At 42.2% G+C, this 17,545-nt stretch overlaps 1 protein-coding gene across 5 annotated transcripts in view; it reads left to right on the top strand.

The window, feature by feature from the left end:
• The window catches only part of PCLO (piccolo presynaptic cytomatrix protein), a 1,384,288-nt gene that overhangs the window by 920,339 nt on the left and 446,404 nt on the right, over window positions 1-17,545 (top strand). For all 5 annotated transcript variants that reach the window (XM_085652900.1, XM_085652897.1, XM_085652899.1 and 2 more), the window contains one exon: window positions 6,898-7,020. In XM_085652900.1, coding sequence (XP_085509026.1) covers window positions 6,898-7,020 — 123 coding nt within the window. The remainder of the gene's footprint in view (window positions 1-6,897; window positions 7,021-17,545) is intronic.

Raw genomic sequence — 17,545 nt, 5'->3', positions numbered from 1 at the left:
CAGGGAAAAGTCAGAGTAGGTTACCATCAGTACCAGTCAGCAGGGGGGGAACAGGCCCAAAATGGTGAATTTTTAACAACATTCACGGCAGCTCCCCAGGGACGGTGAGGCATTTCTTATTATATAATGAGAACTAAAGAGACCCAAAGGTAGTGGAACGCTTCAAAAGAGCGCTAGTTGCATTACTCAAGGTCAGATTAATTTTGGGGGGAATTTTTATAGAGCGGGTACTCGACTGACCGAAAGGTATTTAAGCCCTTTACAAAAGTTCTATTACACAAGGTCAGGTTATTTCTTTTGTTTTTTGGTGCGAGAGATTAAGTGATTACGACACTGTCCCTGCTTATTCATTATTTCCTCTCTATCTGACAAATGGGAGTATTTTGTTGTTGTTTCTATCTGTAGCGGCTTCTACCGGACCGGGTGGTGTAGTGGGGGACTGGGACGAAAAAAGTTTTTAAAAACTCTTACCTGTGATGGCCGGCCGATTGCCGGCTCTCCTCTGTCTTCTTCTTTGTGACTCTGATCCTGCAGCAGGATGCAGGTAGTAGCAGGAAGCACCCGGCTCTCAGCCTCTCTATAGCCAATCACAATGCTGCAATGCAGCGTTGTGATTGGTCTTAGAGCTGTGGATCGGCGATCAGCCAGGGAATGGGGGCCTGGGCATGTTCTCCATGCAGGCTGTAATGCAACTTGCATGGAGAAGATGTGAAGTGTGAATGAATGTTTGGCCGGCCTGAGAGGGCCAGCCAACCAGTCATGTGTACTTAGGAGTGGGCAAACCTGCTCCTCTGTCCTTGAAGCAGACCCGCCCCAAACGCAAACCTGCAGCAGAAGGAAACATAAAATGATAATAACGCGAGTTATTATCATTTTGTATTCCTTTTACTTCACTGCTGCAAAGCAGCGAGGCAATGCTCCTCCACCTTAGCAGAGGAGACGCCACTAGTTGCTATGCCCTGTGCTTCTATACCCAGACGGCTGGGACAGAGAGCAAGCCCGTATTCCTAAATCACACTGCATGACCCAGTGTGTAGTAATTGTATATTTCTTTAATCCCTGGCAGCACTGCACCTAGGAAAATGTGTTGCATGGCTAAACACTTACAAGGTTGCAAAGGTGAGACCTATTGGCTATGCCAGTGCTTGTTTTTAGTAGGCACAGAAAGATTAAGTGAAATGCCCAGAATCACAGGATGTTGAAGCGATGCCGGGACTCGAACCTGGCTCCCCTGTTCCAAAGTCAGAAGCTTTGGCCGTTGTGCCACATGTTCTCCCCACTTACGAGGACCTTTCACTGACAGGTGGCATAAGCCTCTGACAATGAAGTGCAGACTGTCAGGAAACCTTCTCTGTGATCCCGAAGCCCCCCAACTCCGTGTCACATGAAGCACATCACTCACCGGAAGTGATAGAGAAACCACCATGCAGCCATCCAGGGCCGGCACAACATCCATCTTTCGGGAAGCGAGAAGAGACTCAACTAAACATAGTTAGGGAAGAGTAATCTTAAATTGGTGCTAGGAAATACGGAGATGCACTAAAGAGCAGAAATTAAGCAAGGGCAGATGCTTGTGCATGTATGAAAACCTCAACAATATGTTGATCTCTAATTAATAAAGTCTCTCAAAATATTTTCAAAATATGCGGCGGATACATTACAATTTACATTTATGAAGTGCTGATTCCCTAGTCACACAAGATCATTTGCAAGATTACATTACCCATTTTAGATTAGACACCTTTACATCAATTGAAATAAGGGTTATTCTACTTGTTTTCTGCTGCGGCCTCAAGCAACATAAATGATGTTCCAAACACAGGGGCAGTGTTGCCAGCGCCAATAAAATAGCTTGCAACTCTCAAGAGAGCTGTGTGTTGTAGCACCCTGAATCCTGTAGTGGAAGGATACAACTCAGCCTATTGTAACACTGTGAGGTTGAAATATCCCTGGAGGAAAAAATCTTAAGAATAGAATGTGGAGTAAAAAAATCATGCAGTCAGTAGCAGAGACGGTGAGCAACGCTATCCAGGCAGAAGGAGGGGCTGATCTAAAGCCCATTCTAACTATATGTTGTGCACTGGAAACTATCGGTCTTGCCAACAGATGGCTAAACTGTCTATAACCAAGAACTAAAATGCCATAAAGACAGCCTTCTTCCCGTAACAAACTCCTGTGAACACTACAGATTTCTAATACAGGATTAGAATATTCACCTAGCTCACAAAATGGACCTGCAGCGGGAGACAAGTTGCTGGAGAAGACCGCTTTAGTCATTCACTTTCCCATGCAGAAGGCTGACTGGTAGATGAACATGCTTCTCTCTGCTGCTACATGTTCCTCGAATACACGAGTCCCAGAAAACATTCCTTTCAATGTGTTTATATTGCATATTTAAATTGCTCTGAGTCTGAGAAAACGGAGTATTCCACGACAGGAGCCTCATACTTTCTGTCTGACTTGCAATGTTTTAATTAATTACCCTGGAATGTGGTTGTTAATAACTTATACATAGCAAAATAAATTCATATACAATAAATATATATTCTTAAATGTGTTTTAGCAGTTCCATATATTTAACTCACAGTAGGCTTTTAATTCAGCAGTTTAAATTCCAACGAAGTGACAGTTCATATTGCCTCACTTTTGTCTTGAATACGAAATGTTAGCATTCTACTTGCGCATTAGACTTCTGTGGTAAAACTGCAGGAAAACACTCCCGAAGCACCTGACAAGCCACTGCTGCATCAGGAAGTACATGCTTTAATCAGCATGTCAAGCTTTTTTCTTACATGGCTGAGGAAGATATTTGTGAATATCGAGAAAATGTTTATTCTTTTGGAGCACCTTCTATAATTTCGAAGGGAAATTCATGAGAGAAAACGGTTTTCTCTCAAACATTGTTCATGAGATCTCAGCAGAGGATAAGCATTTTTCACAGGTTAAAATAACTTTAGAACTAAAATTAATATGTTATCACCAACAATAGATTTATTTTGTGAATAAAATGTGCTACCACACTTTCTTTATTCTCCTCTTTGTATTCTCAAGTCCAAGCATTCACTTCAGTGCATTTCACCGGGACAAACATGGTAACACCCTTTCACCCAAAAATCCAACAGGTAGAATTCTGGTAACCTTCCACCCAAACAGCCTCATGAAAAACACAACATCTAACAAATAATTCACCCCAAATATGCTTTGCCTCAGGCTCTATGGCTCGGGTAAAAAAATGCGTGGGAGTGCCCTTCCCCGTAGCTTATGTTGCTGAAGTATAATATATAATAATCTACATATAATCATAGACCAGAACAAAGCATACCCTTACTATGAAATTGTCAGCCTTTTTGAAAAACGCAAGGTACGTTGGCCATTACAAGCCTGGTAGATAAGTAATGTTACAAAACAAAATCAGATTTTTTATTCTAGCAACAGAGTTTTACACAGATGACAGGCTTAAACTGTTGCAGAATTTGAAATCCCAGAACATTTACTGTCGTAACAGTGTGTTAGAAATTGGGTCTCTAGGTGGCAGAGGTTTGCACCCTGTCGAGATGTGAATATTTAAGGAATACGTGCAGAAACAGTGCTTTGAAGTCAATAGCACTAAAAGGGTCACCAGGGGCCTGGGGTCAATCCAAAGTTCAGGCGGACTGCGATGGAGGGCAGGCTAACTATGAGACTCGCGCAGCTCCTGCTGAAAATATAGCTTGGATGGAGCAAAGCATCAACCTTGAGGGCACGATGCCTCAATCTTTTTCATGCAGTCAGGTCACTATCGTCATAAAGCTCCACTGAGCTGCAAGCAATGCATTGTCGTCAAGCCATGAAGAGCATCATCATTGGATCACGCAGGCTGTAAAACTGCTGTTGTCCAACAGCCTCTGCTTCAAAGTGCGTCGAAGGGCGGTCCGTTGGTTGAGTTGCGCAAAGATGGCGATGCATCCGTTTTGCAGCAACACAACTACAGAACCCACTTTTGAGGCCCAGGACTGGAGGGCTACCTCCAGCAAGGGTAGGACTCACAGACAGCAGCATCAGCAGAATTGTAGAAAGTCTTTTGTGTTCCTGCGACTTCAGAAAACAGGGGGCAAGCCAGCCAATCTTTGGAGTCACTCTGGTCTCAAGAGAGATGGGTCGAATCCTTGTCCTCAGCAGGACAGAGATCAGCTGGCAGCAGGGTAGCTCAGCAAAGGAGAGAAGCAGTTCCCCAAAACAGTCAGCCAAGGCAAAGTGGCAATCCTTACAGCAAAGCAGTCTTTACTCCAGCAAAGTTCTTTGTAGGTCCAGTAGTGTACTGTCTTGGTAGAGTCAGAGCCCCAGTACTTGTTTTCAATATTTAATAGAAAAAAGTTGAATTTATGTTGCTCTTCCAGAAAGAGATAACTGAGTTTTTAGGTCTCTATTGAAAAATTAGTCAATGGCTCAATAGTGAACTAATCTGAAGTTTTGTGATCTATAAGATAACTGATAAAAGACCAAAACCAGTAATCCTAGGGCACAAAATATTGGAGGATTAACAAAGTCTGATAAAGAAAAAAGCACAAGTAATCTTCCTGGAGTTGCGTGCTGCATTTTTCCAGATGCATAAATGTGAGGCAAAGTATGCAAACAATACCCCTCATTAAGAATAATTGTTTCAATAGAAGATATCCCCTTGAGATATGTTTTAACATATGTATCTGCAATAAGTCAGATGCTCATGTGAATTTTCACCATCAATAAGCTGAAAGTTACTTTCTGAGAAATCTTGTGTATGGGGGCATAGTGCTGAAGTCCATGGCAGTTTTCAATAACATCTGTAGAAGAAGCTCCACCAATATTCAATGCTTTATTAGTTGCAGGGTGCACTTCAAACATAATTGGAAATTGACTGTTTTATTGCAGATGCCTATGCAATAAAACAGTCAATCAATCAAACCCCACCTAAAATATTGAATAACATAGAAATACAAAGTTATTGTTTCCAATTTAAGACTGAAGAGTTAGTATCATGCATTTTTATTATTATTATTATTATTGTTAATATGATCATTACTGCTGCTGCCGGTATGACTCGTGGGTGGGGGGGTTGCGCGGGGAGGAGGTTTAAAAAGAAGTTACGTTAACTTACTTTTGCCAGCCCGTCCCGCATCGTCGGTCAGCATCAACAGGAAGCAGCTGCAGGTAGACTCCCTCCCCTCCCCTAAGCAAATCACAACACTGCAATGGCAGCGTTGTGATTAGCTGGGACGCCAACCACACAGGTGTCTATGGGAAGGCTACTTTATCTATGTAGGCTGCATGCAGCCTACATAGAGAAAATGCAGAGTGCGTTTGACTGGTTTGGTCGGCCCTGGGGTCGACCAGTCAACGCCCACAACAGTGGGCAAGCCACTTCTCCCCTGCCCTCCAGCAGACACGTCCACCCGCCCGCCCCCAAACAAACCTTGACTTCTGCTTTCTCGCAGTGGGAGAAGCAGAAACATAGAATGGTATTTAAAATACCATTTTATGTTTCTGCTTCTCGCACTGCGAGAAAGCAGTGGAGCGACGCTCCTCCGCCCACATGGAAGAAGGCCCTGCTATTATTTAACATAAAAATAGTTTTACTTATTTATTTCAAGGTACATTTTTATAAATTTACCCTACACTTGTCCCTAGGGAAACTATACAGTCGAGCAGAGATCTCCCTATGTTAATGTAAAGTAAAAAGGTTTAATAATTTAGGAAAAGTTAGTAAAAATGTTTTATGTTAATTAATATTGTAAATTAATATGATATATTTATTTTATGAGTAGAACAAAGGAAAAGATTTATGGCACTATTAACTGAATTCTGAGTAAAATCTTTAATTAATTGAAATATATTAAATGTAATTAAATTAAGATTGTTTTTCTGGTTTCATCTCTGCAGTTAGTTTGTTCCATCTTTGCTATTACTGTTCTTGTTGTAAATGCAAAATCAAATAAAATTAATAATAAAAAAATATAGTTTTTCTGAAATTTAAGTGAAAAAATATATTCCCACCTAAGAACAATTTTTTTTTTGTATGTATTAATAAGTATACATGATGCATAACATTTATTGAATGTTATTGAATTATATTTTATTAAAACGTAATGTAGCACTAATTTTTATAAATTCAAAAAGTTTGGTAAATGGATTATAACTAAATATGTCTTATTTGTGTATACTTTTAACATTAAATTATATTATTTATATTTTTAACTATTTTAAATAATCAGATTGAATTTAACAGGGTTTTGTTTTAAGACCCTTCCTTAATTAAGTTCTAAGGGAGGATGTTCCAGTATCTGCAGTTGACAATGTGTTGTATTGAATTTACAACAGTTACTTTTTGGCAGCAGTAACTTACACTAGTTAATCTGGCTACACTCTCTGTTTCGGGGGGGGGAGACTTGTAAGTCCACACTTTTGAGTAACTTTAGAGTTGTATTTTGTGAATAGTCAAAAGTAGTAAAGTTACTCAGTGTAAGAGAAACGTTACATTTATAAATTACGCACAATTGCAACTTATCTTTGTAAATAGACCCTTTTTTGTCTACACAATGTAAAGCATAACAGAAGAGCATTCCTGTTGTTTTATAGAAATGTTTTAGAGAATAGTTGAAGATATAAAAATGTGCATTGTAATAATTTCATATAAAATATTTTTAGTCAAGATTTTATGATTCGTATGACCTAAATAGAGTTTTAAGAACTATTAAAAGGACCTTGAACTGGCAACCTTACTGCGAAGCTGCATCCATAATAGCATAATAGTAACGTTACCATGACTCTTTAACCATATTTGTGCTTATATTCAGTTAAATGTGCTTCTTTTTGAAATTACATATGTATTTCCAAGACTCTACATTTGGGTCAACCCATACTGTTTTTTGTTTTGATTTATAGGAAATGGTTTAGGAATCAGGGTTATTGGTGGAAAAGAAATTCCAGGTAATGGAGAAATAGGAGCTTACATTGCAAAGATCCTTCCAGGTGGAAATGCTGAACAGACTGGCAGACTTGTGGAAGGTAAGATTACAAAGTACAGTTAAATTATTTGTTAAGCTGCAACATATTTGCCTGGCACATTTTGAAATCATTTGCAGACTTATTTGCATCCATGTCATGATGCAACCCTAATTGTAAACTCAAATTCAATGAGATGTGTTGATTTTTATTTAGTTTTCTCTGATGCAATTCTTAAACACATATGTACACACAGCAATCAATTAATTCATATTGTATTACATTTGTCTGTTATAATACTATGTGCTCTAGATCAATGCTACATGATTGTTTTTATAAATGTTTTTCCAAGCTAGAGGTGGGAACATTTCTCAGATTCTAATTGATTTGGGGTTAGTTATAATATGTCAGTCCTTAATATATCATCAAATAATGTATAATCAGTATTGTTTTTGGGCCCAGACTGCTTATATCAATAAAAGGTGTAACTTGTGCTTGGCTAGATCTATAAAATATAGTGTGTCCTTAGCCATACCTCAACAACAAGGCTCAAACTGGCTTACAATTCTCCTACTTTGTTAATGAGAAACCCCCTGAAAATGCCTGCCTTATTTACACTAGATTATCTCAATAGATATCTATATATAGTGTAAAGAATTGTAGATTGACTTGACACTACTATTTTCTGAGAGCAAGTGAAAAATGAGAGAATAGAAAGATAACTTGTGGCGGACCCATTGTTCTCACTCTTTTGAGGCATCAACCTACAAGGTGCCTTTTCTTACCCTCAAATGTGCAGAGTGCCAGTCTGGTTAGGGTTTGAGCCATAACCAGACTGGTCTCGCCAAACTGGTTCTTGCCCATCTTTGGGAGCCTCTGGGAGAATCTTGGGGTGCAAACTGCTGATCAAAATGCTGGCACCATTTGCCCTAGCAGTAGGCGAAATCTGGGACTTACAAAAATGTGTATTTTCTGCTTTGGTTACCAACCTTGATTGCTCCTCCACTTCGTTCTTAATTCATGAGGTGTATGTTTGAAGTGGCACTTTCTGGTTGGCCGAGGCAGTGCCCTAGCCAGGCAGAACCTACCACTCCCATCAGGGGTGGGTGATTAAACTCACTGTATAACCTGCTCTGACCCTTGGGTAGCTTGACACTGAGCAGTCAGTCTTATCTCAGAAGCAATGTGTAGAGCAATGGCACAGCCCTCTCACACAATAAACACACTGAGCGTCACAAAAGAGATATCACACGTGGTGTTTGTAAATAAAGTTTTTTTTAACAGACACATTAATTAACCCAACATGAACATAATGTATTTCTGGGCATACATCACATTTGGAAATATTACTAGCTGTAATAGGCCCAACCATGTCAAAATGACATCAGTAGTATGCACACTTGGGAAAGATTCTACTTTACCCCCCAGCACCCTTCAGCACCCTTATGTGGTGAAAAACGTTGTCAGAACTAGGCTCACCCTGGCAATAATTATGATATAATACTGGACGTTTATAGGGTGCACCCCAGATCCCCACTATATCAAAAATATGTCCACACAGATACAACACTTTTAAACAGCACATTGGGTCAAGGCCACACAGGTAAAAACCCAAGTCAAATGTAGTATTGTTTTTACACAGGATCAGCGTGTAAAGCAACACGGCTGTGCGGTGTGACTAATACCCGGTGGTCCTCATGCAGTCTTACTGGCATACTCACTCAGCACTGATAAGCGGTGCCACTGGTATCAGGCAGGTCGTATGGAGCACACCCACAAACACACACACACAGCACTTTAATGTGATACCGCTGATATACGGCAGGTCGGTCGATAATACAAATGCAGACCCCATGGCCCATGCACTCCTCCAACTTTCAGCTAACTCTGACTACCCTATGCCCACGGATTGGAGATAAACCACCCTCCCCCTGATTGCGGCGGGAGGCACACTTAGGTTGGGGATAGGTAGCTAGGCTAATTAGGAGGCAGTCAACCCACGGTTTATCCACATTATACGGAGCAGAAGTGGGCTGAGGACGGGCTGGCAGCGATAGTCATTCAATCTTAAATGATTCAACATTATGCCTTCAGGCACCAGCCCATTTCTGTGAAGCACAGGAGGGTCACACAGGCCGCAGTCTCTTGACCCACTTCCAATCGCTCTAAGAAGCATTCCTCAGCCCAGTCAATTACTCTCTCCACCCAGGCCCAATCCGGACAATTCTACGTGCCAACATGAAGTCGTCGGGCTGGGTGAGGAGATGGCAGTTGATCTGCTGTACTGAGAGCACAAAAGGAATAATCAGTGAATGGGGGGATGAAGTAGGGGAGCCTCTACGAAGGAAGTACCCCATCGGACATGTCGATCAAAGTAGCACCCAGGCAATCCAGGCACAACAAAACACTAATCTGCTTCTCTGCACCTCCCTGGAAAGGAGGCACAATGTCCGGTGAGTGTTAGTATGAGTTGCACCAGACAGTCCCGGTCAGACATAATAAAGAATTTTCAAATTCCGTACCTAACTGGAAATGAGACAAGATGTCTGGTGCGCGTTGATACAGGTTGCACCAGACAATTCCTGTCACACACAACAAAGAGTTGCAAATTCTGTACCTCCCTGAAAATTATGCACAATGCCTGGTGTGCATTGATACGGGTTGCATCAGACCATTTCAGTCACACACACAGGTGCAACCTTAGCAGTGCAGTATGGGGTAGAAAGTGGCACTACTACGCCCTCCCTCCGAGGGTCGCAGCCTGTGAAAAGCACACCACACGTAATGAGCATGCAGTTGATATTTCTCACAGCAAATATGCAGCATGATTGACGAAGCGGGTCACACTGGAATCCCGCAATCCAGGAATCCGCTTACCATCAACAAGACGCTTATGTGTGTTGAGACCCCTGCAATACAAGTCATACTTCTCAAGCTTCACTTACTCCTCCAACTGGGTAGACAAAGCTGAGGCATGACTCCTCTACGGTTAGAAAAAAATCTTCTCAATGCCTTTATATTTTATAAAAGTCCACTCAACAATTGGTGGCCTCAAAAAAACACATACTTGCTAAGAAGCCTGAACAAACTTCCAGTCCCTGCTGATGTATCTTGCTGAATGCAGACGGGCACAAAGCTCCCTCTGAGATTACAGAGGGTCGGTGGACAGCATACTTGTCCAGCTGCCATCTCGGAATAAGTCCATGTGAATAGTCGGTGCAGTATTACTTATACCACTGAAAAATCAACTCATCATACAATGGTCCAAAGCCTAATGGAGCCCTAAATATATCGTAAAGGTAGGGGATTCATGCCTTAACTTTTGCACTGCTAATGGGTTATTTTTAACCTTGTTGCTCAATTTGGTACTTTTTCAAAATGAGGTGCTTTCCCAAAGACATATGTTGAACTGAAAAATTTGGTGAAGTCACAAGAGTCATCCTAAGACGGTATGTCGGCACATTGTATTAGTGAATGTTGAACCCTACCTGTTTGGTCTACAATTTCATTTAATAAGAAAAATCCTGGCTAAATGGTGCGGCCTGATGTTGGAGTGAGAAGAAGGAAAGCAAATGGTTGCCTGTGCCAAGTCAAATAAAGGCTTTCCTCTAGAAAAAACATGCAAGCACATGTGAAATTGATAGTAGCACCCTGCTCCATATACATAAGTATAGGAGATACATAACATTGATGATAACTCAGTACTCTTGTACCATATTTTTGCAGAATAGTGCACTATACTGTACACACAAAGATGTACCTGGAATACACATCAAGTCCAATAGGTGATGAGTACACTATCTGGTTGGCCAAATAACAATACATTAACAGAGATTACAATAACTAAATGGGCCTCATACTGTTTGCGCTTGTAGATGGTTTTAATAGAAAGATAAGACCCTGTAGGTGATATTAGGGTCAAAACATCAACATCAAGGTACTTTGGCCTACATGTTGGAATACATTTAGGGAAGAACTGTGATTTGTAACAGGCTTTAATTGATTACTCTTTGTGACCGGGGTTTCTGAAACATGGGTTGTTGTTTTACTTTGTACCTAGTGACTGTGTGCACCTTGTTCACTTATTGCACCCTCTGCACTATTGTCACCATTTAAAAATGTATGCTGTTGTTATGCACCTACTTGGTGATATGAAATGGAATACAAATAATTATTTTTTCACGTGGAAGATACACCTCTAGTATTTATCAAAAAGAATAAAAATTTGAAGAATGCAACTGAATTGTGTGTAAGATTCCTACATAATAGAGTGCTGTGGGACTAGTACTTCAGTAATATATAGACCCAGGTCCTGAGGGGCATAGTGGGTTGGTCTTTGTTATAAGTTATAATAAACTGGATTGTATTGTTTTATGAAGGGGGACACTTGTAATTCCCCTATGACCTGTCAGCCTTCAGAGCCTTATACTGTGTCTAAAAAGTTTCATCATCTTGAAAATGCACTGACACATGGCATTTTGAGCCTGTTTGCAATAAGGAAAAAGTGGGTAGGATTGACCCGTGGAACTTTTACCCTAAACCACTAACTATTGCCAGGCATAAATGTGGCACCTAAAACACACAAAAAGTGATGGGTTGCTTGCAATTTCTCTAACCACTTGCAATTGCTTGGGGTAGCATCCCAATCCATCGTTCTTTTGCTAACGATGCCACCTCAGTTTGGACACACCCATTTGCAAATAAGTGTTGACCTTGCTCCTCATGGAAACATTCCAGCTTGAACTGTCAGTTCCTTCCTCAACTGGAACACAAGCAACCCAGAACTGGTTTTGCGTTAGTTATGGGCTCATCATCCAGTTACAGCTTGGTTCAAGTCACACAATGAACCTAGGAAATGTGGCACCTCCAGGCATCAACTTCCAAAACTGCAGAAGATAGAAGTATACTGGACTGCCTGCCTGTAAACTGAGGGGCCTCCTGACAGACTGAAACTTGTGCCCTCTTGTACCCAGGGCAAAGACGTGGGCTCCAAGGGTCAGTTGGCTGACCTCCTGTGACCTCCTGTGTTACTACAGGGAGAATACAAGCTGCAAAAGGCCTTTTGCCTGTGGTGCCCAGCTGACCAGTAGCAACTGGACTTGGTTTGGACCTTACTAGTAGCCACTGCTGGAGCACGTCCTGGCCCCTAAATGATGCCCCTGAGATCTTGGCAGCCTTAGTAGTGACTGAGAGGAGCAGAACCAGAAACCCTTCAGAGTTGGACTTTAACAGATAAAGGGCCTTATTTATATCTTGGCGGATGGAATACTCTGTCACAAATGTGATGGATATCCCGTCTGCCGTATTACGATCTCCATAGAATATAATGGAATCGTATTACGGCAGACAGGATATCCATCATGTTTGTGATCTAAATCAGGCCCAAAGTTCGAAGGTAAAATCTTTGACTGGGATGAATCTGATTGGTGTATCTGACCAGCACTCTATTGTGGTCATTCTGAAATTGTGCCTAGATCCCTTTCTACTGCGACCATATACTATCAAATTCATATCTCAGGTATTCCTAATTGTGTTTTTGGTTTAATTTTTATTAATTACCTTACTGCTCTGTTTTTCTAATTTGGTTTGGGATTTTTATTGCTTGGTGTTTTGACTTGAATACTGCTTTGGCACTGCATAAGTACTTTACACCTTGCATAAGGTAAGCCTGTCTGCTCTGTTCTATAGCTTCCAGAGCGTTAACCTTAGGTTAATTTAGCAATGTTAACAGTTCACCCTGAGAACAGTGGTGATTATTCCTTACAGTTGACAGTTGCTCAATCCAAATAATTATCTAATTTCTTAAACTACCCTACAATACTGTTTTTCAGTACCTATCTTCCATAGCTAACCTACTGTTCCCACCAATGATAAAATGATAAACACACTTCTATGTACTTACCCACTGTCCCTAACAAATCCAAATAAACCTGCCTAGTGCACCTGTCTACTAAACCTACCATATCTAACATTCTTTCAATAACATATATCTCGAAAACTGGCTTTCCACACTTACCAAGACTAGTTTACCATGCGGACAATACCGACCTATCAAATTTGTCATAGCTTTCATAAACGCCACCAAAGCTTTTGATTGTGTTTGCTGGGAGTATTTATGGGCAGTATTGGAGATCATGGGGTTGGGCCTTATTTTATAACCACATTAAAAGCCCTATATCATCGCTCTACAGCTAGGATTCTTCTTAATGGTGCTCTCACTAGGATTTTTTTGATCCTTAGGGGGACGAGACAGGGTTGCCCCATCTCCCCTTTATTGTTTGATATATATATTGAACTATTCGCCCAGATGCTTCGTCAGGATGAACAGGTCATAGCTTTCCGTACAGAAGCATTTGAAAAGAAAATTGCCTTATATTCGGACGACCTCATAATTTATACAGCAGAACCGGCTGTTACAATTCCAAGGGTAGAACTATTAGCGGAAGAATACGGAGCTTTTTCAGGATATTCAGTGAATAAGGAGAAAACTGGAATTATGTGTTGGAATATTCCAGATTGGAGGGGAAATATCCAGAGAGAGATCAGGTACCTTGGAATTAGCTTTATTAATTCACTACAGGAAATCCCCAAGCATAATCAAGAGAGGGTAGCAAAGGATATTGAGAAATCACTAACTAGATGGAAGAACCTCCCATTGACATTATATGGAAGAGTAAATCTAATTAAAATGGTGTTACTCCCTAAGTTGACATTTCTTTTTAACTGAGTACCCCTTACTTTCCCAAGAGGTCTGATCGATAAAATACAGGGCAAATTGGGCAGTTTTGTTAGGGCGGCTAGGGGAGCACGTATGTCCTGGAAGTGTCCTGGAAGTAATTGTGGCATAAACTGGCAGATGGCGGGCTGGCACTTACGGACCTAAGACTATACTGTATGGCATTTCAGTTTAAGAACTGTAGAGCTCTTTTAGGTGCACCGGGGCCCATGGTGTAGGGTGGGCTTTTAGAGGAGATGATTAAGGAGTTCTTCAAAAAAGTCAGACTGAAGACGCTAAAGGCAGCACTTATCCTTTTGGTTGGAATAAGGAACTGTTAGACCTGGCATCTTTGGTGTGGTTACCCCTGACTTTTTGCCTCTACCTCCTGTGTTTTTTGCTGCTATGCTGGATTTCGTTTTTGCTGGTTTAGATGCTTTGGGCACTTTTCCACTGCTGATCAGTGTCAAAGTGCAAGTGCTCCCTTGGTAAATTGTTGTATTGATTGGTTATCCATGATTGGGATATTTGTTTCACCTGTTAGCCCCTAGTACAGTGCACTGCGTGTGCCAGGGCTGGTGATTCAAATACTACTAGTGGGCTGCAGCACTGATTGTGCCACCCACAGGAGTAGCGCTAAAATGATGTCTTAGGCCTGCTTGCAGTGCCTATGTGCAGTCCAGGACTGCCATGTCGACCTGGCCAGTGCACCCACTGACCAGGCCTTATCCTTCCCTTTCTGTACATGTCTGGCATCCCTATGGTGGCCCTATGGTGGCCCTAGGTACCCCCCTGGGCTGGGTGCAGTGTATCTGAAAGGTAGGGCATGTACTGAGGTGTGTAACATGCCCTGGTAGTGAATTACAGCCATTTTCGTTTTTCACTGCTGAGAGGCTATCTTGCCCATAGGATAGAATGGGGAAGGCTGTTTACATGCCTATCTTCCCACAGGGGCAAGATAGAAAATCCAAGTTTGGTATCTCTGTATTCAGAATTTAATTATACATCTTTTTAGCAAGATGGTTTTTAAATTCACTGTGTGGGAATAGCACTTTTTAGAAAGTAGCTATTCTCCTGTTTAACCTTCCTGTGTGCCTGTGTGCTGGTTGGCTGACTGGTGTCAGGTGATGTGCTAGGTGGCTCCAGGAGCCTGGATGAGTCAGCAGCAGGGTGAATAGGGAGATCTGCTTTAGATGGGTGGGAGGAGTAGTCCCTGGGTCTGAATAGGGCTCCACCCCCTGCTGGCCAGGCTGAGGACTCTGCCTCTGCTGGCACAAAGAAGGCTCCACCTCCTGCTGAGCGTCTAACGACCCTGCCCCTCACTCTGAAAGGAACCAGGTGCTCCAGAGCAGAGCACACCCAGGAACCGGTTTGAGCAGGGGAATCCCCCCACTGGAACAAAGAGAGACAAAGACTTGGAGGGGTATAAGAAGAGGACCCCAGACACCTAAAACTTTAGATCATTTTGGAACTAAGAAGAAACCTCTGCCAAGGAGAAAGCTGAAAAGGACTGAAGAGGAGAAGACTGCCTGCTTGCTGTTTTGCTTTGCTGCCAAGGAGAGGGGAAGGACTTTGCTGTGTCCCCTTCTTTTGATTCTGATCTCCAAGGGCCTGAGAAGAGCTGGCTCCCTGTTAAGAAGTCCCAGGAACAAAAGGACTTCACCACCAGCTCCCCTGGAACTCTGCTGAGAGAGTTCTGACCTGCCTTGGAGTGCTTGCCCAGTCTTGGGGCCTCAGGAGGTCGTTTTGCTGTGTTTGGGAGCTGGGAAGCAGAAGCGTGAACAAGAGTGACTGGTACCCAACGCATCATCCGTTTGCGTGTTGCAAGATCGAGAGTGCGAGGAAAATTTAATCGCGGCACCATCGCAACACGCAGGGTCCCCGCATCGCAGGGTGCGTCGAGCATCGTCCCGAAGCGTGAAGAGTCCTGGCATTGCGAGGGTCGTCGCAGAACCAGTTTGCGAACCGCACCACTGCCGGTGCGTGAAAGTCTCCAGTCACTGCGTGCGTCGACGCAGAGTCCCGTTCCGTGGCGCATCGAGAGTTGCGGCGCCGGAAGGCAGCGCTGCGCCACGCATCGCACCACATCGAAGAGTGTCGCATCGAACCTGTGCGTGAAGCTTCCCCCTAAGAAACCTACGCAACGAAGGCCAAAGTCATCGCATCCTCCCCTTACAGATCGGAGCCGGCGCATCCACCTCTGCTGCGTGAAGCAGGGCTGCTGCAAAGCCTCCCCAGGATCTCAGGAGTATCGCATCGCCTTTGCAAGCTTCCTTGTGATAGCTTTTGGGAACCTTATCGCAACTACAGGTACGAAAGTGTCGCATTTTGTGCATTGAGAGTCGCATTGTGCAAGACACTGACTTTTACATCCTGGAGTACTTTCTGCAAACTCTTGAACTATCTTTAAAGTAACCTTTTGAATTATATGTTGGTTTGTCTGTAGTATTTGGTCTTGTGAAGTTTTTAGTAAAGATACATTATTTTTCTAAAACTGGTGTGGAGTAAATCTATGGTGTTTTCACTGTGTTACTGTGAGTGTTGGTACAAATACTTTACACATTGCCTTTGATAGCCTAGACTGCTCAGGCCAAGCTACCTAGAGGGTGAGCAGAGGTTATCTTAACAGTGTATCCCCCTTTCCCTGACTAGAAGCAAGGGTACCTACTTGGACAGTGGTACCTACCCTGCCAACTAGAGACCCCCAGATCTAACAGGAACATATTGGGAATGGTATAGTATTCAGGGGGGCACCAATATGGGATTCACCAGGCACACCTGAATGTTTGCAATATCAATTAAACAGTGGTTCAGGATCAAACACCAGACCAACGCTCAATGGGACAATAATCCAATTTCCTTAATATTCAAAAGGGGAGGAATTACCTCCAATAGTGTATACTATGTAGTGGCAGGTGCCCCACAATGAGGGTACGATAGAATGGAATCCAAAATCAAGGGCTTCCGATAGATATCAAGGTCTAATATCAAACCACTACATAGTATACACTATTGGAGATAATTCCTCCCCTTTTGAATATTAAGGAAATTGGATTATTGTCCCATTGAGCGTTGGTCTGGCGTTTGATCCTGAACCACTTTTTAATAAATAGAGTAATACTATCCCTTATGTTGCAAACCAAGCCCTGATGACGTTTCGTCACTGGAACGAAACGCGTTGGTTGAAGGCCATTTTAAGATTTTGAATTTCTATAAAGAAGACATTTGACTCATTAGGATGTTTGGGACTCTTTCTCTGGTGCACCTTCCTTTTCACAAAAATTTAAATTTTCTGCTACTTCATCATCCCTCAACACCAATTACTTGATTGGAGGCTAATTCCCACTACTAATCGTCGTTGGATGAAATGTTCTGTTATTACCTCAACTTCACTTATCCATTTGCAACCCTTTGAGTTGCTTGTTTCTGCATTGGAAGCAGTTCTTGTACTGGAGGGAGCTCTTTAGTAGCCACTTCATGGGAACTTTTTTCAGTTATTCATCAAGCATTTTGTTCTGTTCTATAAAGGACCTTTTTATGGTAGAGGCTAGATCCCTTCCTAGGCGGGCCAAGGAGGCGAATAGGTAGACTAAGGATTACAGGGCTTCCAGGCGCTCTCTTGGCAGAACGAACATAAAAGGCAAAAAAGAGGGTAAAAAAACGAGCAAACAGAAAAGGCAAAGCAAAGGACAGAAAAACGAGCAGAAAAGGCAAAACAAAGGGCAGAAAAACAAGCACAAAAAGCAGAATAACACAGAATAGGGCAATAAAACAAGCAGAAAAGGCAAAACAGATGACAGAAAAAAGAGTAGAAAAGGCAAAACAGAGGAAGAAATGAGCAGAGGAGGCACAAACAAAGGGCAACAAGTAGAT

The sequence above is a fragment of the Triturus cristatus genome, chromosome 4_1 (assembly GCF_964204655.1).
Source record: "Triturus cristatus chromosome 4_1, aTriCri1.1, whole genome shotgun sequence".
NCBI classification, from domain to species: Eukaryota; Metazoa; Chordata; class Amphibia; order Caudata; family Salamandridae; genus Triturus; species Triturus cristatus.
The sequence above is the reverse complement of the archived record's forward strand: the minus strand, read 5'-3'. Positions and strand labels throughout refer to the sequence as shown.